We start from the raw sequence: 24,194 nt of genomic DNA on the forward strand, positions 1-24,194 counted from the left end.
ACGTGTTTAAGTTGTACACCTGTGATTGTGTGTGGAATGGTGCCTGTTGTCACCAGTGACAGAAGACAAGGATTCAGAGTGATGAGCTCTGGAGATGTTACAGTGCCAGGGAAACAGGGCGTTCCTAAATCATGTACACCCCATCCTTCTGTTGGCTGATGTAAGTGCACGGTAGTGCATTACCGCATTTCTGATGAAAAGCTTTTCTGTGTTGTAATTCTATGAGTTGATATTGCAAAGACGAGTTAAGTTTGAAGGTCAAGATCCTTTTAAAACTTTTATTCCTAAGCTGATTTTTAAAGAGATTCATGTATGTGGTCGGAGTGACATGTCCATTTAAAGCAGCGTGGCTGTATAGAGACAGTAAAGCAACAAGCAGACTGTCAGATTACAGTGGGGAGGTTGGGGAGATCTGGGGGAGATAAGAGATCAACCGAAGGACTTGTATACATGCATATAAGTACAACCAATGGACACAAAACTCTGGGGAGGGAGGGTATGTACGGGGGAGGGGGGGGCAAGGGTATATGTACAAAAATAATAATTTAATAAAAAAATATTAAAAAAATAAATAAAGCAGGGTGGCTGACCCGTGAGAGGCCAGAGAGGCAGGCAGTCAGCGGCTCTGTGCAGCGTCCAGACCTCAGCCTCTCCCACCCAGAGGGCTGGTGATAGGACATGAGGTGATGGACTCCTTTCTTAGCCACATGTGTCTACTTGGGAGTTTAGATATTAAGATTAGATGTAAATGATTTTATTGCCAACTTAATATGCTGCTTGTGCCAATTTGGTTAAAAAAATTTTTTTTTAATATATTTTATTGATTTTTTTATAGAGATGAAGGGAGATAGTTAGAAACATTGATGAGAGAGAAACATCTCTCAACTGCCACATCTATCAACTGCCTCCTGCACTGGGGATGTGCCTGCAACCAAGGCACATGCCCTTGACCGGAATTGAACCTGGGACCCTTCAGTCCACAGGCCAATGCTCTATCCACTGACCCAAACCGGTCAGGGCAAATTTGGTAAAATTTTAATAATTAGATTAGGACCAATTTAAACACATATTCACAAGGTAAAATGTGTCTTAAAAACACACAGCTTTCTGTCCTGAAAAGCATGGCACCTGTTTTTGGCTGTGGTTTTATTAAACACAAACTCCAGGTGATTGATTGGCTTAACTTAGAGGGACGGAAAGTATGTTGCTGTGAGGCTTGACCTTTCAGAAAGTAGCCACTGAGATCACTGCTGTCCTTTCTGTTCTCAGTGCTCGGCCTGGTCCTCCCCATCTGGGCAATAGCACTCATCTCCTTTGGCGTAGCGCTGCTGTTCGCCATTTTCGTGTGGCTCTTTGTGTGTCCGTGGATGCGGAGGAAAATAGCAGGTAAGCGCTCTTTTATTTTTCTGATATAAAAAAGTGCTCCTGAGTTCCAAGACTTCCGATGTGATGCACAGTCACCCGTACTAACAGAGGGAAGTGGAAGCATGGGTAACGCTAGAACACTCACTGCGACACACGTCTAGGCCTTGTCTCCTGGGCCTGGCTCACCCAGCAAGGCCCTAGCTGCCGTGGATAACTGGAAGTTACCTATGCCAGGGAGCTCTGCCAGCCTGGTGAACATTTAGTCATCTGGGAAGTGCAAGCTAACACCACACTAAGGTACCACTTCACACCCGCAAGTAGAAAGACTAGCAATATCAAGTGCTGGTGAAGAAGTGGAGTAACTTTATTTATGGTGAAATGTAAAGTGGTGCAGCCCCTTTGGAAATTCGTTTAGCAGTTTCCTATGAAGTAAAGTATACACTTAGCATATGACCCAATTATCCCTCTTCTAGGTGTTTGTCCGAGAGCAATGAAAATGTGTGTTCATGAAAACACTTGTACACAAATCATTTGGTCGTAATTGCCCCAAATTGGAAACAACCCAAATGCTCATTAACACATTAATAGATAACCAAGTTGTGGCCTATTCGTACATTAGAACAGTGTTTCCCAACCTTCTCTCATGATGAGAATCACCTGGTGGAGTTGTTAAAACACAGATTCCTGAATCCCAACTAAGAAGTGCTAAACTAGAATTTTTGAGAACATATAGGTAAAATTGCATACCTAACTTAGTGCTCTGTATATAAAATCTGTCTTAGAGCACTAGTTAAGTATACAATTTTACCTATATGTTCCCAAAAATTCTAGTTTAGCACTTCTTAGTTGGGATTCAGGAATCTGTGTTTTAACAACTCCACCAGGTGATTCTCATCATGAGAGAAGGTTGGGAAACACTGCATTAGAAGACTGCTGAGTAATACAGGAATGAACTGCCTACCACCGTGGGCACAACAGGACACCCTTCCAGGACTTTCCCTGAGCGAAAGAAGCCAGACACAGAAGAGTGCATGCCGTATGATGTCAGAGAAAGTTGATCTATAGAAATCACTGGTTGCTGAGACCAGTGCGGGGCCGCAGGAGACGGACTGCAAAGGGGCAGGAGGGAACTTTGCTGGGTCAGGGAAATTACTGTCTGAATGCAGGAGTGGGTTTAGGGTATACTCCTATGTTGTCACAGGGCATCTACCTGGACATTCAAAATGTATGAATTCTACAGTTCTACCTCAGTGAAAACAGTTTTTAAAGAAAGAAGAATATGGCTTAGAAAGCTGCCGGAGCTATGCCAATAGATCTATATGTATTGTACATTTCTTGTTCCCTGTAGTAAGTAAGAATTTAGTTTTTAAAAATCTGTCTGACTAGGTAGATTCAGAGATAGAGATGATAGGGAGAGAAACTACGTGTGTCTTCAGCCAAGAAGAGCATTTTCATTTCATTGCTGTAAGGGAGAGCTTAAACATTTGCTCAGGGAATTTTACAAAATCATTATATTAGTAGCGCCACAGAACAGATTTGACTCAGAAGAGTGCTAGCGAGCTATAAAAAGGCTTCTTAAAAATCTATTGTTTCTTTGGAAAGTAAATGATTTTTCAAAGTAGAATCTTCAGTTGGTGGTGGTGGGTTTTTTGTTTTGTTTTGTTTTTTGAGAAAAATGATTTACTTGTTTCTTAAGATTTAGTGACTTGAAGAATTCTGAGACCAATAATTTATTGAATAGAAGAAAACCAAACAGACTATAACAATATCAATGAAGACAAAAAAGGATAAACATTTCAGTGATTCTGAGGTTAGTTTAAGAAAATAGAAGGCGAACCCTAGATGGTTATAGAATTACAGAATCCCACTCTGAACAGGGACCCTGGGGATCAGATCTGACCATCTCTGTTTGCTGGTTTTTGATGAGATAATTCAGGCCCTACATACACCCTCATCTTTTCCTCAGTCGCTGAATTTTCTGGCCTAAGTTTTCCAGACAATCGATTGAACTCTCCATTTTCTCTGTCTGGCTGTTACTTTTTTTTGTTTCATTTCCAAAGTAAGAACTAAGGTATAAAGATAAATATTCTTTTTTTGTATTTATTTTTTAATAACAAGAATTCTAAAATTTTCAGCTATGACTATACTTTCTTTAGGCAAATTACAAAAAGAAGGTGCTTTATCGCGAGTCTCTGATGAAAGCCTCAGTAAAATCCCGGAAGCGGAGTCCCCCGTATTTAAAGAGCTCCCCGGCGCCAAGGCCAGTGATGACAGCACCGTCCCTCTCACGGGCTCGGCTGGGGAGACGTCTGTGGCCCCAGAAGGCACATCCGCCATCAACCACCCCCGGGTGGCTTATGGTAAGACCACAGGAGCCCTTATGGTGGCCGAGAGCCAGTCCTCGGGGTAAGCAGCGGGGCCTGTATGTGGGTGGCTAGGTTTCCAGGCACAGAAGTGTCCCCCCATTATATGTTTTGAGAAAACCCAGAAACTCAAGAGGCCTCAGGAGATTGGCCTTCCTTCAGCACAGCAGAATTCCTCTTGTCCTGTGCTTTCCTTCCAGGAACTATTCACAGTCCATCAGGCGCCAGGGCACAGTGGTGCCAGGGCGCTCAGCTGCGTGTGCGCTCAGCTGCGTGTGTGCTCGCTTGTTTGGTGGTCCAGGTACCTAACTGCCAGAGGCTGGCTTATCCAACTTCGTAAGGATGCCTCCCTCTAAGGCACAGGGAGAAAGCTAAACTTGGAGCCAGGGCCATCTCCCGCCATAGAATCACAGAAACCTCTGAAAACATCAAACCTGCCCTGGCGTGTCTTTTGGTCCATAAAGTTTGTAGATGATGGTGGGCGAGCCTCTGCCCTGCCTGCCAGGGCAGCTTCCCGCCTCCCTCAGAGTGGGGCCTGGCACCCGTCTGCTGGGTGCGGCCTCAGACTTGGCCCAGGGGAAGCCCACAGAGCTGACAGACACTGCCTTCCACAGTCACGTTGGCCTTTTCCCGTGCACCTAGAATATCCGCCTCCCAGGAAGCTGGGCTTTGCCCCTTTTAATGAAGTTTCCTAAAGTAAGTTCCTTACCGGATTCTCCCTTTATTAGTTACTAGAAATAGGAAAGAATGCTGTAGTAATTTCTGGAAGACACTTTTTAAGAGAAAAATAATGTCATTTCAAAAATACCTTATTATTAGCGTTACCTTTTTGTCTTATGTTTACAGGTTTTTTATTTTATTTTAACCATATTACATGTCCTTTATAGTCCATTCAGAAAACAAGGCATGTGGGGAAAGTTTTATTTATTTATTTTTTAAATTATATTTTATTGATTTTTTTTTACAGAGAGGAAGGGAGAGGGATAAAAACTTAGAAACATCAATGAGAGAGTAACATTGATCAGCTGCCTTCTGCACACCCCCTACTGGGATTTGCCCGTAAACCAGGTACATGCCCTTGACCGGAATCGAACCCGGATCTTTGAGTCCGAAGGCCAATGCTCTATCCATTGAGCCAAACCGATATGGGAAAATTTAAATCACCCATAATCCAGCCTTGCAGAGATTAGCATCCTGAAGCAGCGGGGAGTATGTCCTTTCGGACGGGGTTTCTGTTCCTGAGGCCGGACAGTAAGGCTCTGTCTGCCCCTCCCAGGCAGGGCGCTCTCCATGACGCACGGCTCCACCAAGTCACCCATCTCCAACGGCACCTTCGGCTTCGATGGCCACACGAGGAGCGACGGCCACGTGTACCACACAGTCCACAAGGACTCGGGGCTCTACAAAGACCTGCTGCACAGGATCCACACGGACAGGGGCTCCGAGGAGAAGCCCGCCCCCGAGAACAACTACCGCTTCCTGCGGCGGAACAACAGCTACACGTGCTACACGGCGGCCATCTGCGGGATGCCGGTCCACTCGACCTTCAAAGCTATCGACCCTTCGCCCGCCCCCGAGGACAGCGAGAAGCTGGTGGGCGACACCGTGTCCTATTCTAAAAAGAGACTTCGCTACGACAGCTACTCCAGCTACTGCAACGCGGTAGCCGAGGCGGAGATCGAGGCCGAGGAGGGAGGTGTGGAAATGAAGCTGGCGTCGGAGCTGGCAGATCCTGCGCGGCCACGGGAGGACCCTGTGGAAGAAGAGAAAGATGAGAAAGACACGTCCGAGGTCCACCTCCTGTTCCACTTTCTGCAGGTCCTCACTGCCTGCTTTGGATCCTTTGCACATGGTGGCAATGATGTGAGGTAAGGAGACTCATTCATTCAACAAGTATGTATTGAGCGGGTGCGTGTGCCAGGCACTGTTCTGGGTGCCAGGTTACAGCAGCAAACAGGGAACAAAAATCCCTGCCAGTCCTGGTGAGTGTGGGGCACAGACAGGACACAGATAAATGAAGTAGCACTTGTAATGTAACAGGCCGGGCAGTGATGTTAAAAAGAAAAGTAAACTGGAAAGGAGATTGGAGCAGCTGGGGATTGCGGTGCTTGATAGATGGCTCAGGTAAGGGCTCACTAAGTGAGAACTGAAAGGGTGGAGGGACCCAGTCATGTGAGCATCTGCAGGAAGAGCATTTCAGGAAGAGGGAACAGCAGGTGCAAAGGCCTGAGCTAGGAATATGCCCGGTGTGTTCTAGGAAGAGCAAGGTGGAGCCAAGAGGGAGAGGGCAGGCTGTAAGGTTATACGATCTTGGAGTCCCAGAATATGTAGGAAATATGTAAGAAGATACCAACAGACCCTATTTCTCTTTTTACCAGCTAGGTAGCTAGCGACAAGTCACTTGATTTTCACAAAGCCTCAGTATCTCAACCTGTAAAATGGCACTAAACAGTACCAACTGTCATGGGGTTTTCATGAGATGCTTTCTGTAATGGGCTTAGGACAGTGCTCCTCCCGTAACAAGTATCTAAGCATTGTCACTGTTACTGTTACTGTTAATTATTATGCATGGCTGATGTTTCTATCCAAATCAGGAAAACATGCTATTGTTGCTTCTTTTTTTAAAATTTAATCCTCATCTGAGGATATGTTTATTGATTTTAGAGAGGAAAGAAGGGAGGAGGGAGAAGCACTGATGTGAGAGAGAAACATCAATTGGTTGCCAACCATACATGACCAGACCGGGGATTGAACCCACAACCTGGGTATGTACCCTGACTAGGAATTGAATCCACAACTTTTCAGGTCACAGGACGATGTTCCAACCAACCGAGTCACTTGGCCAGGGCCTAGTGTTGCTTTTTGTTGTGAATCCTCACCCGAGGATATTTTTCCATTGGCTCTTTTTTAATTTTTTTAGAGGGAGTGAAAGGAGAGACAGAGAGAGAGAAACATCATTATTGTGAGGGAGACACATTGATTGATTGCCTCCTACGTGTACCCAACCGGGACAGGGATTGAGGCTGTAACTGAGGTACACGACCTTGACTGGAATCAAAACCAGGACCCTTCAGTTCATATGCTGTTGCTCTGTCCATTGAGCTAAACCCGCTAGGGCTGTTGCACTTTTTTATTGCCCAGTTACATGACTCTACACTTTACATCCATGTGTTTTTATGCACTGCCTATCCATGTACAACTGCATTTCTGTTCTTTTTTTTTTTTAAAGCCTCCAGCAGACAGGAAGCTTGGACATCTTGTGTTTTGCAGTATTATAGAGGTGCTGCCATGTTATTTTAATCAAGGCACCATGTTCTGTCCTGTCTTAATGTTTTGACTGCCCCTCCCTGGACCTATCCTACTTCCTTCTCCTTTTTGAGAATTGTTATTGAAGACCTGGTACTGTGAGGTGTGATGAATTGGGTCCCTGTCCTTCAGGAGTTTAAACTGGAGATAAGAAATACATTTAATGGGGAAATAAAAAACCATTCCAAAACAGTAGTTCAGGGCCAAAGGAAGAATTGAGACAGTAACTGCTACAGCTGACCAGAGGTTAGAGCATTTGTTTACAGCTTGGGGCTGGTTTTGAAGCTTTTGAGTAAAGATATGGTCTGATAAAAGCAGTGTCCTAGAAATAGTAATGTAACAGTAAAGAGGGGGCTTCTGTTTATTCACCAAAAGGTCAAGTTCATACCAGGCCTCCATGCTGAACCATTTGTAATTGATTCTAATCCTTCTTAAAACAGCCCTTTGAGGTCATCGGTGATGTTAGTCAGAGATGGGGAATCAGAATCTCAGAAATGTGACATTTCTTGCCCAGGATAACACAGCTAGTGAGAAGCAGACTTGAGAGCTGGCTCTTTGTGACTTGCTGCCCACACTCTGTCTACAGAGTCTAGACTGGGATGGGAGGAGGAGCCTGGAGCTACAGAAGCTGTTAGGAGCCTGTGTGTAGCTCCACATGTAAGGAACTTGGAAGTTGCATACTATCCTAAAAACAAGTGAAAAACTGAACAGACTACAAAATCTACAGCTCTTTTTCGATCTGGAAGAGAGAAGAGGACACAGGGCAAACCACTGCCCCAAGATTGCGGCTACAGTCAAATACACGGAGTCGCGAGTGGAAGCTGCTGTGGGAACCAGTGCCCAGTGGGAAAAGTGAACTGTAATGATGAACCCTAGAGGCTCAGTGGAGACAAGGCTGAGAGTTAAAGACTCCAAGGGGACCAACCTAGTGGTAGAAACAGTTAAAAAAAGAAGTATAATCAGTACATGAGCAAAGGAGAGAAAATAGAATCATATAAAATGCTCACTTAAGACAAAATAGAACAAAAATCAAGTATAACAAATAGAAAAGAGTAACAGATATGATAGACATTAATCCAGCTATGTCAAAATCAGTCAACGTTATTCGTCTTCATGCACCAGTTAAAAGACACAGATTGTCAGACTATGTCAAAAAACAAGACCCAACTATATTTTGTCTATAAGAAACACACTTTAAATATAAAGACACATACAGGATAAAAGTAAATGGAAGGAGGAAAATATACCATGCTAACACTAAGAAAGCATAAGTAGCTAACTTAACATTAATTTCAGACAGAGCGGACATGAACAGATTCAGGAGGTAGAAAATCAGTAAAGACATAGTTCAACTCAACAATACCATTAGTCAACTCTATATCATTTATATCTGTCGACTTTCACAGGTGAATTCACATTCTTTGCAAGCTCACATGACGCATTCAACAAATAGGCCATATTCTGGACCATTAAAACCTTGTACATTTAAAACCATAGCACTAATAAATGCCTGCTCTCAGACCACAATGAAATTAAGCTAGAAATCAGAAAGATAACTGGAAAGTCTCCAAATATGTAAAGATTATATAAAACACGATTAATTAACACATGGCTCAAAGAAAAAACATCAAGATAAATTTTTAAATATTTTAAACTAAATGAAAAGAAAAACACATCAATATTTGTGGAGAAACTGGAACTCTTATGCAGTTAGTGGAATGTAAAATGGCGCAACCACTATGGAAAACAGTCTGGAAAAAATTAAAAATAGAACTACCTTATGATCTAGCAATCCTGCTCTGGTGGTTTAATCAAAAGAAATGAAAGCAGGGTCTCAAAGGGATATTGTACACCCATGTTCATTGCAACATTATTCTCAGAAGCCAAGAGGTGGAAGCAACACAAATGTCCACCAGCAGCTGAGTGGATAAAGAAGATGTGTATATGCATGCAGTACAGTATGAGGCCTTAGGAAGGACGGACATTCTAACTCTTGCTACAGTGTGGATGAATCTTGAGGACATTATGCAGCTACATAAAATAAGTCAGTCTCAAAAGACAGATACTGTATAATTCCACTTTCATAGGTACCTAGAGTAGTCCAATTCATAGAAACAAAGTAAAATGGCCGTTACCAGGGACTGAGAGCAAAGAGCAAAATAGTTATTGTTTAATGACTCCAGTTTTAGGTTTGCAGGATGTAAAAGTTCTGAAGATGTTTCACAACAATGTGAATATATTTGATACTACTGAACTGTACACTTAAAAATTGCTAAAATGGCAAATTTTCTGTTATATTTTTACCACAACAAAAAAAATTGGATAAATCGCTTTGATCACCACTGGATTATACATAGGCAAGCCATAAATACAGTAAGCAGGGCTATCCCCAAGACTGAGAAGTCCCTGCATGTTGTGTACCGTGTCATTTGTCCATACAATGTTTGTTTAACTCATCTACCTCTTCTCTCTCCCAGCAATGCCATTGGTCCTCTGGTGGCTTTGTGGCTGATTTATGATCAAGGTGGAGTCCTACAGGAAGCACCTACTCCCATCTGGCTGCTGTTTTATGGAGGCGTTGGGATTTGTACGGGGCTCTGGGTTTGGGGAAGAAGAGTGATCCAGACCATGGGCAAAGACCTCACTCCCATCACGCCATCCAGGTAAGCCCGGTGCAGGCTGGAGCCGCAGGGCTGCTGCTTTGAGGCCAGGCAGAGTTGACATCCTCTTATGCTGCTTTTATGCTCTGAACCCCTCAGCTCAGCCAGTCTGCTAGGGGTCACAGTGAGCAGGGGGTGGAGGGTTAGCAAACCCCACCTTTGCTGGCCTCTTAGTAACGCCCTCCCTCATGCACTCTTGGGCCCCCATCCCTGTGGCACTGAGATGAGGGAGAGAAAACGAGAGGGTGGGAAGACAGAGGGAAGGAGAGGCTGAAGCAGAGCAGGAGGGAAGATAACAGAACCCACCCAGGAGTCCCCATTTTCTCCCCCTGGTGGTCTCACCCAGCGTGAGCTCTGGAGAGCAAGTGGGGAGGCCGGGATGCAAACCACCCCCGTGGCCCAGGGCCTGCCTTCCCCCAAAGTCTCTGCCTCACCAGCTCCACCTGGTGGACGAAGCAGCTCTCACCTGCCACCCTCCTGCTGAGGTCACTTTGTGCTTGCTTCCCCTCGCAGCCTGTGCCCTCAGAGGTGGGGTCCCAGATTCATGGTTTTCTCTGTTAGTCCTTCCGCTGTCCTTTTCACTCATCTTTAGCTAGATTAGGGAACTTTAGAAGGATACAGCTAAAACTTGGAATTACCTATTGCAAGAAATCTTTTCCTTCTTGAAATTAGTTTCAGTGATTGTTCTATAAGGTTGACTTCAAGAAAAATTAGTCATCTGAGCAAAAATACACCTGTTTTGGTAAATAATTACACATTTTTTGAACGAGAGCACAGTTTTCCGTTCGCCACTTTATTAATGAGCAAGTGACCATTCTCTACGCAGCAGGAATTTCTGACCCAGTTACTACAGTGTGGGTTTTGAAAACCTAGCGGAAAAACAAGGCTATTCGGGGCTGTAAACAGTGTGAGCAGAGCCTCAGTGTGAATCGCTGCCATTATACAGCAGTTTCTAGTTCTATTGATGCCATCTGGCCCAGTCAGGAGTCTGCAGTCAATTCAAAGGATGTCCTGGTGAGACTTTGGCGCCCCTGGGTGTCCGTGAGGCCCACACAAAGGGCGCCTGTGACGCGTCTCCTGTCTCCCTCCCGCAGCGGCTTCACCATTGAACTGGCCTCCGCGTTCACGGTGGTGATCGCCTCCAACGTGGGGCTTCCTGTCAGCACCACTCACTGCAAGGTAGGCCCCTGCCAGCGCCTCCTTCCGGCTGCTGGGATGGCCCAGTCACCCAGGGAGATGGAGAAAAGCTGGTGACGCTGTGTATGCTGCTGTTTGTGAACAGTCATCTGCAGGCTTGCCGGGTGTGCATGTTGGATGTGGGGCGATTGCTCTCCTCAGACTATCCCTCTCGACCTTTCCCGCTTCGCAGTGTGCACTTCGCTTTTTCAACGCATGCCTGGCGAGAGCCTTCCCTCCCCAACGTGTGCTTCACACTTTCCATGTGTCCTGTCTCTCTCATTGTCTCCACAGTGATTTTGCATTGAAGTCATGTGTGCGCTAACCATATTCCTAGGCTCAAATGGGGGCATGCCACTCAGTGCCAGCCCATTGCAGGGGACTGGGAGTGGACAGTGGAACTAGAGATAAGCAGAAATCATCTCAATGGACCTGTAAGACACAGTTGTTTCAGTTCTTTTTCCTTATCTGGTGGTCAAAGTGACTGGATTGCCTTAGAGAAATTCCAGAGGAAGGGTGATGCTCACCATTGCTCACAGCCAACGTGTAAAACTCAGGGCTGTGCAGGAGGGGATCCCTTGTGTTAGGACCGGAATGTTGGAGCTGTAAGGACTAACGAAGAGGAGAAGGGCTCCCTGGGTTTCAGGGAGTTATCCAAGGTCCCTCGGGTGCAGCCAGGACTAGAACCCAGGTCTGATAACCCAGGTCCGGAAAATTCCCAAACATCTTTCATGGGCCTCCTGTTGACAAAAGTACTCCCCAACCTCAACAAAGCAAAGTCACCTCCAGATTTTCCCTAGGTTCATTTGCTTGCATCGTTCAAGAAAAACTCTTTCATACCTGCTGGGTGTGTGATACTGTGCTAGGCACCAGGAAATGACCCCGGACTTCTACATTTATACACAAGCCACTGTGTTTATAAACAAATGCAAATGACTTTGACTGTTAGGGCCAGGCAGCTTTTATGGGAATCTTCTGAGTGGGCTATCTCATGGAAGGGCAGCCTTATGGGAGAGGGTTGTTTTCTTATTCCTCCTCCTCCTTCTTTTTTTAATATATTGATTTTTTACAGAGAGGAAGGGAGAGGGATAGAGAGTCAGAAACATTGATGAGAGAGAAACATTGATCAGCTGCCTCCTGCACACTCCCCACCGGGGATGTAACCACAACCAAGGTACATGCCCTTGACCGGAATCGAACCTGAGACCCTTCAGTCCGCAGGCTGATGCTCTCTATCCACTGAGCCAACCCGGTCAGGCTGTTCCTTCTTCTTTTGCTACAAAATAACTTCAATTTCCACACATTTTCATTGTAAAAGTTATTTCTACTTACTGAGCATATATCGAGTGTCAGAGACTGTGCTTAGTGTTCTATACTGTGTGCAAAATATGTCATTTAATCCCCACAGCCATCATTTGAAATTGGCACTGGTGTTCCCAATCCTATATAATAAAAGTCTCATATGCATATTGTCCCCTTGACCAGGGGGCGGGGCCAGCTGTCCATCTGCCCATGGCCCCTTCCCCCCCATCCGGATCTCACTCGTGTACCGGGCCTCTAGTTTACATCTAAGAACACTGAGGTTTCCAGAGTTAAGTCACTTTCCTAATATTATATATTTAACGTGATAGAACCATGCAGAACTTCACCTCATGCTCCGGACCTCCTAAGCATAATCATCAGAATCAGAATCGTGGTAACCAACCGTGACTAAAGTGTGTGGGCAAGTGCTCTCTGCTGGGCACCGTTTTAAGTTTCATCTCCCCGCACACCTTTGAGGGCAGTGCCCTGTTTTACCAATGAGGACACTGACACACAGAAACGTTAACTCACTGTCCAGTAGGGTAACAGAATTAGCAAGTTGCCCTTGAGGTCCGGCCTGAGCATCGTGGCCCAGAGCCTGACCTCCATATGCTGCCCTAGCCTTTCAAGTCCAAAGAGGAAGGCAGGAAAAGGAAGGTGGTAGGTGACCACCCGCCATTCTCCTAGCATTATTTTTCTGATTTCAGTTATTTAAAAATTACAAAGAGCACATGTTCACTGAAATACAACAATACTGTTTGGAATGAAAAGGGATCATCTTCCCCTCACTCCACCTCCATTTCAGCTCACTGTGTGTGGGAGCCTTAGAGGAAGTGATGTTACTAAATATATTCCTTCCCAAGGAAGTCAGGTTTGAACTTCTCTGTAGGCGTAAATAGTCCTTGGGGGTGCTTGGAAATAAACATTACGCTGTCTTTTTAATGATTAACCCTGCGCTTGAGCAAGCCTAGTGAAGGCCAAGTGCTTTCACACCAGTTGAAAGATCTCTGGAAAACAACACAAGTTTGCTTTTCCTAGGTTGTAGGTGTTACTTACCGAACTCGGTCTGTAAGCTAACCTATGCTGATGTACATGTAGTGAGACTACTAATTTTGCTAATTTAACACTAAATTCTTTAATACATGTGTGAATTAGATGAAAAGTATACAATGCCTATAAAAACTATATTCTTAAATGTCATTTTCTCAATATTTATATCTATACTACAATAAGGAAGTGCTACTAAGGGAGTTATCCAGTTTGTGCAGGACCTTCGTGAATAAATGTGGATGTGAATGAATAGCTGTACAAATCACATACGAGGTGTTGTTCCTGAGAGCTGTTGGCTAGTGTTAGAATAGCTTATTGGCACTTAAAACAAGTCTCCTTGACATGGGACCACAGTGAGGCAGACAGAGCTCAACTGGATTCTAGTCCGTTTGTCCAGGCACTGATCATGGACTGTGGACAAAGCCCAGCTCAGATACTGCAGGAGCTGAAGGCAGAGTCCTGGCTCTCGGGACCCTCAGGGGTGTGGACAGAGATGCTTCGTGCTGTCCACATAGGAAGGAGAGTTCACGGTTGCCAGCCCCGTAACACTCACTCGGTTTCACCACATTATCTTTTCTGCTCGCAAGTCCCCAAATGGCAAATGTGGGATGAAATATGAGAGACGTGGGATGGCATTAAGAATGAGGCCCTTTGTGAGTGAAGCTGTGAATCCGGAAATATTCAAAGGGTGTTGACATCCACATGAAACCATAACAATCCCATCAGATTTCCGTGAACGATCAGACCTTGTGTTTGATTTGTCCAGCTCTCTGCTTCCTCTCCCATCTGCCTGTTAGGTTTCTTGCTTAGAGCCACCTCCATTAAAAAGTGGGGAAATTGGCAGGAAAAAATAGGGAAACGATTGTATAAAATGAGCTTTTTAAATTTACCTGGGTAGATTTTATTTATTCATGTTTCTTCTAAGTGCCCCAGTATTTAATGCAGATAGTCCTTTGTGGGCGCTTTTGTAGGAATTCAGAGTGGTGTGATCCGAATGTTTTAATTCCATATTGGGGTGGTTTGGGATTACCCTTTTTGTGTGAATTACCCACATTGTTCATTTCTAATGATGATTACTCAACTAGCGTTGTATTTGGCACAGCTTACAGGAAACACTGCTGACTTTAAATTCTAATCTAATTTACTGAGTCTTGCTCCCCGGTCTCCCCACTTCTCAATAATCCTATTGCTGTTGGTGCCTGGTGATGGCGTAAGCTGGGAACACCCTCGGCTTCCTCAGAGGGAAGCTAGGACACGGGAAAGAACACCTTTGTAGGAGATATGCTTTGTTATGGATGGGGAAACCAGATTTTGAAAAGATGTCAGTTCTCAAATAAAACCCCAACCGAATTTTATTACAACTTTACAAAGTGAATCTAAAGTTCATTTGGTATATTAAATTAGCAAGAACATAAAATTACCTAAAAAGAAAAGTGATAAGCTTAATGTTTATTTCCTTTGCCAGGTAGAAAGTTTATTATAAGGAAATAAGAGTTAAAAGTAGATGGAAGTGAGGGGCTGGGGAATTGTGTTAAGGGGAACAGAGTTTGGGATGATGAAGTTCTGGAGATGAATGCTGATAATGGTTGCAAAACACTGTGAATATACTTTATGCCACCAAATTATATACTTAAAAATGGCTAGAAATGGCCCAACTGGTGTGGCTGAGTGGTTGAGCATGGACCAGTTAACCAGGAGGTCGTGGTTCGATTCCCAGTCAGGGCACATGCCCGGGTTGCGGGCTCAATCCCCAGTAGGAGGTGTGCAGGAGGCAGCCGATGTATGATTATCTCTCATCGTTGATGTTTCTATCTCTCTCACTTTCCCTTCCTCTCTGAAAACATATATTTTTAAGTGGTTAAAAAGATAAATTTTATATTATGTGTATTTTACCACAATAATAAAATACTTACATACTTATCTAAAAACAGTCGATAGGCAAGAGAGAGAGCCTGTTATATTTGAGCATATATTGTAGTTTGAGGAAGAGAAAATTTAACCAATAAGGGATGTTAGCTGACTATCAATCTAGAAAAACAAAATTAGACCTACAACTCTCAAAATATATAAACATATATCTAATGGCTTAAATAATATTTTTAAATATTTTAAAATGTAGAATAAAATATGACTTTGTTTTAAGAATTTAGAATAAAATAATTAAATATGTATCAAATATTCAAGCTAAGGATAAATTACGGAGGAAAAAAGCAGAATATTTTATTGCATGAAATTATTTTTTTTTCATGGTTGAAGAATTTAACATTTTTCTTTTTTTCTAATCTTATTAAATGTATTGGGGTGACATTGGTTAATATGATCACATAGGTTTCAGGTGTGGGTTTCTGTGTTACAAGATCTGTATATTGCACTGTGTGCCCACCACCCAAAGTCAGATCTTCTCCCGTCACCATGTATTTGTATCCCCCCTCCCATTCCCTCTGGCAACCACCACACTGCTGTCTGTGTTCATGAGTTTCAGTTTTGTATCACACATATGTTAAATCATATGGTTCTTAGCTTTTTCTGACTGATTTCACTTAGCATAATATTCTCCAGGTCCATCCATGTCATTGCAAATGGCGCTATTTCATCCTTTAATGGCTGAGCATTACTCCATTGTGTACATGCACCAAATCTTCTTTATCCAGTCCTCTATCACAGGGCACTTTGGTTGTTTCCATGTCTTGGCCTCTGAGAATAATGCTGCAATGAACATAGGGGGGCATATTTCTTTGCGTATACATGTTTTCCAGTTTTGGGGTAGATACCCAGAAGAGGGATTGCTGGGTCATATGGTAGCTCTAAATTTTTTGAGTAATTGCCAGTCTGCTTACCCAGTCTACGTTCCCACCAGCAGAAAACCAGGGTTCCCTTTTCTCCACAACTCTCCAGCACTTGTTATTGCTTGTCTTATTACTGCATAAAATTAGAAACTTAAAAGGGAAAACTTGGGTTGGGAAAATATTTGCATTAATATTTTCACATATAAGTAAATAAGGGACATATTTACATCTAGATTCCATTATGTTAAAGGGGCAAAATATACGAAGAGACAATTTTTATATGTCAAGACTAGAGGGAGTAAAATTGGATAAAGTTCAGCTTTAGTCATAATCAAAGATATACAAATTATAGCAACAGTTGTACACTTTTTTGTTGATTGGCAAAAATGAACAATTTACAGGATTGTTGTGGTGTGTGAAGTTCACAGGTTATGGACGACCTTGTATATTCACATCTGTTATAACACTTGGGCAGCAGGTACTGAGGTCCTAGCATGTAGTGGGAGACAAAGATCTTCCTCAAAGCAGCATTCCATTGGGTGCACGGGCAGGCCTTGGTAAATCACCATTTTGCAACCAACATATTAAAGATCAGATTGCTTAATCTCTAGCAGAAGAGAAGAGGGAAGTTGATGAGGAGCAGGATATTTTAATGGTATGAAAATGGTTCTTTGTAAATTATGGCAAAAGTTAAACATTGGCGGATTTTGGTAAAGTGTGTGGGAGTTCTTGCAGTTTTTCTCTAAGTTTCAGATTATTTCAAGGTGTTTTATAAATATCCCCTTTAGTGAAGCATCCATTTCAGGCAATATTATTTTTTAAAGCCTACACATAAGTGACATGAGTTAATAGGTTACTCATGGAAAAATTGGAAGCAAATTGGAAATGGGTAATAAATTAAGGTACATCCACCTAAAGTATGTACCATTTTACATGATAATCATAAAGGCTGTGAGTACAAGGGGAAAATGCTTAGAATATAATGTTAATTTTTTAAAGAAAATTGGTAGCCTATCCTGTTTACTCATAAAGGTACATTTATAAAAATACTAGAAAAGAATATATAAATATAACAGTAGTTGGGTTCTCATTAATTGTACCTCCCTCATTACATAAACTTGGTCTAAAATTATTTTATTACCTTTATGTTTAAAAAAATAAGTTCTGCCGAAACCAGTTTGGCTCAGTGGATAGAGCGTCGGCCTGTGGACTGAGGGGTCCTGGGTTCGATTCTGGTAAAGGGCATGTGCCTTGGTTGTGGGCACATCCCCGGTGGGGGGTATGAAGGAGGCGGCTGATCAATGTTACTCTCTCATCGATGTTTCTAACTCTCTGTCTCTCCCTTCCTCTCCATAAAAAATCAATAAAATATATTAAAAAAAAAATATATATATATATACACACACACACACACACACACACACACACACACACACACATTGCTATGCCCTCTTCCTTTCTCATGTTCTAAGAAAGGAAGAGGGCATAGCAATGTGACTATGTCCTTATTATGAAGGTACTCCAGAACAGTTGAGGTGCACACACACGCTCTGGGGAGACAATGAGTAACAAGAATTTAATCTCAGGAGATAGTGTTTGTGGATTTGATGGCTTGAGTCAACAAAATGTCACATAAGTAACTGCCTTTAAATATGACACCTTTTTTGGCGTTCTGGTTGGCCTCCATAAACAATTTAAAGTGTTAGATTTTATTTTCGCTACTTGAATCTCCCTGGCCACTGCTGATTCTGAAGTATTGGAGGGTCAGCAGACAAGCCTGTTTTACGGATACCTTCAAGAGCCACATTACACGTTAAGCTCTCTGAGCTTCCCCAGAGCCCGAGGGAGGCGTGAGATGGTAAAAGGAATGTACCTTCTTAAAATTTTTAGGATACTTGAAGTGTCTTTTTTTTCTTTTTCCTTTTTAGACTTTCAGTAAACCATAAAATGAACTGCAAGTATTTAGAAAAATATTTGCATCAGTATTGATACTCTAATTTCCACAGATCTCAGTCATGCCTCTGTGATGCGTTGTTGACACTAGATCCAATATTTATGCTCTATTTTTTAAAATTAGCTAAAGTGCAAGGACTGAAGGCAGTTTGAGATAATGGAGGAAACCAGTTTAATGTCAGAGGCCTGACTTCTAGTCCTCAGACTGCCGTGACCTGTGGTCTCTCTGGCGCCCCTGCGCCCTCCGGGGCTGTGTGATCTCATCCTCTCAAAGGTCTTCTCCAGCTCCAACATGTTGTGATGCTGTTTTTCTAAGAGGAAGATACATCATTGCCATTTCATTGTGTAATTAAAGCCGGTTTACATACTGTAGTAAGCAGTAGCCTATGTGGGGAGTGTTTAAAACAGGGGCATTAATAGTTTATAAGGTACAGAAGCAGAGACAGTATACCTAGAATCTAAACCCGTTTAGAAGCTTTTAGGAAAGTTAGGGGAAAGGACGGGTCATTTTATCATGTAATTTATGTGGGATTAGCCAGTTTACACTGCTTGAGCTTGTGGGCCGCCTCTAACGTTCAACGTTTCTGCTCTCAGGTGGGCTCCGTGGTGGCTGTGGGCTGGATCCGCTCCCGGAAGGCCGTGGACTGGCACCTCTTCCGGAACATCTTTGTGGCCTGGTTTGTGACTGTGCCCGTGGCCGGGCTGTTCAGTGCTGCTGTCATGGCTCTCCTTGTGTACGGGATCCTTCCATATGTGTGATTTGTCTTCTTCCAGCCAGCCAACGAGGAGAGTCTGGCGTGGGAACGTGTGGGAAGCGTGTGCCCACATTTCTCTCTCTCTCTCTCTCTCTCTCTCTCTCTCTCTCTCACACACACACACACACACACACACACACACACACACACACACACACACACGTCCTGCCCGCGCACGGGCTGTCTCCCAGCCAGCTTCTCCACGCCCTGCAGGTGGTTCCTTCCGACCACAGTTCACCTAGGTGGTAGTCATCCTCCAGAGCTAACTTAACTACTGTACATAATCATGTGCATTAAACTGGTATTGTGGTGACATAACATGGTGCGGTTACTTATATATTAAATATATATTGTATACATAGAATAGGTAGCATTATTGCAAATATATCCAAAATGGGAGTGAATTGCCTAGAATTCAGTATTCAACCAATTTTTGTACATAGTGATTTCAGTGGCAAATTATGAGAACCTTTTAAAAGGAAAGTGTAGATTGGAAAATGCCTTTGTTCCCATTTAACATACTGTAAGATAACAGATACAGGATGTATGATACAGATTTGGGAGGTGTGTGTATGTTGAAGTGATATTGAATAATACTGGAACAGGAGTTCCCAAGTGCTTTCACTGAAGTTTGTTCATATACTGTGTATTGATTATGTAATATATCATAATTGCTTCTGTAAATACTGAAAACTGTAATTTTTTAATGATGTGCGCTTCCTAGCTTTTTTGATCAGAGAATTTTTGGAGAGTACCAAAGAAGCAGGGGAATAGTTTGCCAGTATTATATTTTCATACTGTTTGTCTCCCCTCCTCGTGAATCGTACCGTTAACTTGGGATGTAGCAATACCGCCAGGCTCTGGCCTGCCCCCGAGCAGTGTGTGGGCTGAGGCACCATCCCCCACCGTGTGCACGTCCCACTTCCGGTTCCCTTCCCACCCTCCCCCTCCCCTGCTGCCACATGCAGGCATTGGTCAGCCCTGCCATGGCCGCTCATTGTCAGTGGAGAGAATGTACAGAGGACATGCGCTCAAGCACTACATATCAAGTCGTTTTATGTTCACTCCTTTCTCCCCTGCAGCCGCAAGGCATTCTTGCCTCAAACATTGAGGAGACATCCTAGAAATTTGGGAAAGGGGCGGTTGAGATATCAGATAATACACTGGATCTGAGGATTTCCTTGAGGCCTTCACTAAGCTGAACATCTTGATGCTGATGTATCCCATTGGATTATTTTTTGATAGCGGGAGGAAGTATGACTAATGTTAGAGCCTGAAACTGAAAATGCTGCTAAAATTTTTATATTGACAGACATTTTCTCGGTACTTCATTGTGATTTTTCATTAATCAACCATATTAAATTTATAATAAAAAAATGCCCCTCAAGTTTGCCTCTGAAGTTTCTTTCTAAATATCTATATAATGTTTTTTTTTGCCCACAGTTTCAACAAAAATAAAAGCTATAAAATTTGGTTACTTCTATTTTTCAAATACCTTTTCCCCCTTATCCTAGTACTATTACATGCTTGTGCATAAAATACACGATTAGGAAAAGGAAAGAATGACCCACACAACTCAGCATCCAGAAAGCCCACTGATAACAAACACAGACATGATCCTTCGGTCATGTACTGTCTGATGAGTTTGCCACTCTACGCTGGCCAGATTTCAGGGCTGTGGTTGTAGCAGGAACACGCACATCCTTTCTTCTTGGCGTAAGCAGCCAGACAACAAAACAAAAACACACCCACTTGGAGCATCAAAAGGAAACTCCTTCCTGAGCCAGGAAGGTAACAGAGGTGGAGCAAACTGGCCGGATGTTAGAAATTTCTCCATCTCCACGAAGAAATGTGCCCTTTCCAATGTCAATGGCATTTTAGGCCTTTCATTTCTTCACTTAAGATAAAAGCATAGAATCCAAGTTTAATTTCTTTCTAAGTTTATTTTTTAAAAAAATAACAGCACAACAGTGCCACAATGGCAGTTTTGCAAGCTGCCATATTGGAAGGGCTACCATCTCAGCCTGGCACGCAGCCAGAGTGGCAGAGGCAGAGGCCCAGGATGCAAAGTAGGATAAAGGTCACACCCACACCGAGTCTTCAAATGACTAAGCACCTAACCTCGTCACCAGCAATGTCCAGAGAGAAGGCTTGCCCACTGCCCCTTGGCAGCCTCTCTGTTACCTGACAGAGGGCCTCCCTGTGAGGGCAGGGAGTGAGCTCAGGCAGAGGATGGGTCCCCTTGGAGGGGCAGAGGGGGGAGGGGGGCGGGGGGGGAGCTGGTAGTGGGCTCCCCTGCCTGGGCCACCTGAGTCTTTTCTCTAACCTCTTCCTCTAAAAATGCAAACATTCCTGGACAAGGGTTTCTCCTGCATCTCTGTTGAGGCTCCTCTCCTAGCAGCAAAGTTTAAACCTAAAACCACTCCATGAAACAAAATGAAGGTTAAAAATCATGATATCAATAGATGCAGAAAAATCATCTGACAAAATCCAGCATCCATTTATGATAAAAATCCTCAGCAAAGTGGGAATAGAGGTAACATACCTCAACATAATAAAGGCCATATATAACAAACTAAAAGCTAACATCATTTGCAATGGGGAAAAGCTAAAAGTGTTCCCCCCGCCCAATTTATCTTAAAAGTATTACAGATGTTTCCTCCCCCTGCCCTATTAACCCCTCCACCCCAGTCCCATCCCCCTCCCCAACTCTTCCCAAACTTATCTGTGGGCTATGCATATATGCACATAAACTCACTGGTTAATCTCTTCACACCCCCTTTCCCCACCCCTTTCCTCTGATATGCCGTATTTTTCAGACCATAAGACGCACTTTTTTTCCCCCAGAAGTGGGGGGAAAAAGTCCCTGCGTCTTATGGTCCAAATATAGCCTACACATATACTTTAAAAAAAAAGTTTTTTTACTTGCCCGGCTCTGTGTGGTCTCTGTGTGCTTGCCCGGCTCTAAAATGGTTCTAAATGCTGCTGTTTACTTTACAGGGTTGATTACATGTGTTTATGACTGTGATGTTGGGTTTTAATGCACATAAAATATTTTAGGACACTATTTGTTTCAGAATCTTTTTTTCTTCATTTCCCTTCTCTAAAAACTGGTGCGTCTTATGGTCCGGAGCGTCTTATGGTCCGAAAAATACGGTACATCAGTCTATTCCATGCTTTAATGTCTCTGGCTCTTTTGTTCATCAGTTTATTTTGTTCACTAGATCTCAAATATAAATGAGATCACATATATGTCTCTCTCTGACTGGTTTATTTCATTAGCATAATACTCTCTAAAAGTATTTTTTTAAAGATCAGGGAGCAAGACTGGATGTCCACTTGACTTATTGGAAGTCCTAGCCACAGCAATAAGATAAATATATACATACATACAAATTGGAAAGAAGTAAAACTCATTATTTGCAGATGACATGATACCAAATGTAGAGAACCCTCAAGATTCCATCAAAAAACTACTGCAATCGATAAATTAAGTAACAGGGTAACAAACATTCAGAAATTGGTTGCATTTTTATACAGCAACCAGAGGCCTGGTGCACAAATTAGTGCACAGGTGGGGTTCCTTCACCTGGCCAGCCATCGGGCTGATTGGGACCGGCTGGCTGCGGGGAGGAACTGGGGGTTGGCTGGTGGCGGGAGGTTGGCTGTGGGAGCCCATTGATCATCAGAGGGCAGCTCCTGCAGTGAGTGCCCCCTGGTGGTCAGTGCACTTTCCTAGTGACCAGTCATGCATTCGACCAGTTGTAATGGTCACTTAGACTTTTATATATACTTAGAGGCCTGATGCATGGAATTCGTACAAGAGCAGGCCTTCCGCTGAAACCGGTTTGGCTCAGTGGTAGAGTGTCGGTCTGCGGACTGAAAGGTCCCGGGTTTGATTCCGGTCAAGGGCATGTACATTGGTTGTGGGCACATCCCCAGTAAGGGGTGTGCAAGAGGCAGCTGGTCGATGTTTCTCTCTCATCGATGTTTCTAGCTCTTTATTTCTCTCCCTTCCTCTCTGTAAAAAATCAATAAAAAATATTAAAAAAAAAAAAAAAAAGAGTAGGCCTGCCTTCCCCCAGCTACCAGCACCGGGACCCGGGCTTCCCTGTGGCCGCCAGCAGACACCTTGGACCTGGGCTTCCCTCGCAGCCCCAGCTTTCTCCGGAAGGTCGTCTGGAAGGATGTCTGGTCTAATTAGCATATTGCACTTTTATTATTATAGATAGTGAACTATAAGAAAGAGAAATTAAGAAAACCCACTTTCCTGGCCGGGTTGGTTCAGTGGATAGAGCATCAGCCTGCAGACTGAAGGGTCCCAGGTTTGACTCCTGTCAAGGGCACATGCCTGGGCTGTGGGCTCGATTCCCAGTGAGGGGGCATGCAGGAGGCAGCCGGTCAATGATTCTCTCTCATCATTGATGTTTCTATCTCTCCTTCTCCCTCTCTGAAATCAATAAAAATGTTTTAAAAAAAAACAAACACAACTGCATCCAAAAAAAATGAAACAGCTAGGAATAAATTTTTATATATATATTTTTTATTGTTTTCAGAGAGGGAAGGAGAGCTACAAACATCAATGATAAGATAGAATCACTGATCAGCTGCCTCCTGCATGTCTCCAACCAGCCCACAACCTGGGCATGTGCCCTGACCAGGAATTGAACCATGACCTCCTAGTTCATAGGTCAACACTCAATCATTGAGCCATGCTGGCCAGGCCCTAGGAATAACTTTAACAAGGAGGTAAAGGACCTGTACTTGGAAAACTATAAGACATTTAACGAATTAAAGATATAAATAAATGGAAGCATATATTGTACTCACGGATAAGAAGAATTAACAGCATTAAAATATCCACACTACCCAAATCAATCTGTCGATACCATGCAATCTCTATCAAAATATCAATGGCCTTTATCACACAACTAGAATAATCCAAAAATTAATATGGAACCATAAAATACTCCAAATAGCCACAACAATCTTGAGAAAAAAGGACAAAGCTATTACGCTACCTGTTATCAAACTACACTACAAGACTTTAGTAATCAAAACAGCATGTTGCTGGCATAAAAAACAAAATGGATCAAAAATAGATCAATAGAACAAAATAGAGAGCACAGAAATAAATCTCCTGGTATGATCAATCAATACATGACGGCAAGAACATACAATGGGATAAAGGCAGTCTATTCAATAAATGGTATTAGGAAAGTTGGACAGATATATACAAAAAAGATGAAACTAGACTAGTCAATATGCATTAAACACTTAAGTGTAAGACTCAAAACCATAAAACTCCTAGAAGAAAACATAGGCAGTAAACTGTCTGACATTTCTCTTAGCATATTTTTTTCCTGATATATCTTCCTGAGCAAGGGAAAGAAAGCAAACAAAAATAAATAGGATTACATCAAATTAAGAAGTTTTGCCCAGCAAAAGGAAACTATCAAAATAAAACTATCAAAAGAA

General features: G+C 43.1%; 1 protein-coding gene across 13 annotated transcripts in view; it reads left to right on the forward strand.

Annotated features, from left to right (window-relative positions):
• The window catches only part of SLC20A2 (solute carrier family 20 member 2), a 94,017-nt gene extending 73,914 nt beyond the window's left edge, over positions 1 to 20,103 (forward strand). For 9 of the 13 annotated variants that reach the window (XM_036458894.2, XM_036458896.2, XM_036458893.1 and 6 more), the window contains 8 exons: positions 1,270 to 1,386; positions 3,332 to 3,424; positions 3,501 to 3,725; positions 5,005 to 5,596; positions 9,512 to 9,697; positions 10,789 to 10,873; positions 18,556 to 18,793; positions 18,866 to 20,103. In XM_036458894.2, coding sequence (XP_036314787.1) covers positions 1,270 to 1,386; positions 3,332 to 3,424; positions 3,501 to 3,725; positions 5,005 to 5,596; positions 9,512 to 9,697; positions 10,789 to 10,873; positions 18,556 to 18,720 — 1,463 coding nt within the window. In that variant the 3' untranslated portion in view covers positions 18,721 to 18,793; positions 18,866 to 20,103. Of the gene's footprint in view, positions 1 to 1,269; positions 1,387 to 3,331; positions 3,425 to 3,500; positions 3,726 to 5,004; positions 5,597 to 9,511; positions 9,698 to 10,788; positions 10,874 to 18,555; positions 18,794 to 18,865 lie in introns of those variants that run through there. The other 4 variants (XM_036458903.2, XM_045588843.1, XM_045588842.1 and 1 more) reach the window with 3 other exon arrangements.
• Positions 20,104 to 24,194: the final 4,091 nt, after the last annotated feature.

This window comes from Pipistrellus kuhlii, unplaced genomic scaffold (assembly GCF_014108245.1).
Source record: "Pipistrellus kuhlii isolate mPipKuh1 unplaced genomic scaffold, mPipKuh1.p scaffold_m20_p_3, whole genome shotgun sequence".
NCBI lineage: Eukaryota > Metazoa > Chordata > Mammalia > Chiroptera > Vespertilionidae > Pipistrellus > Pipistrellus kuhlii.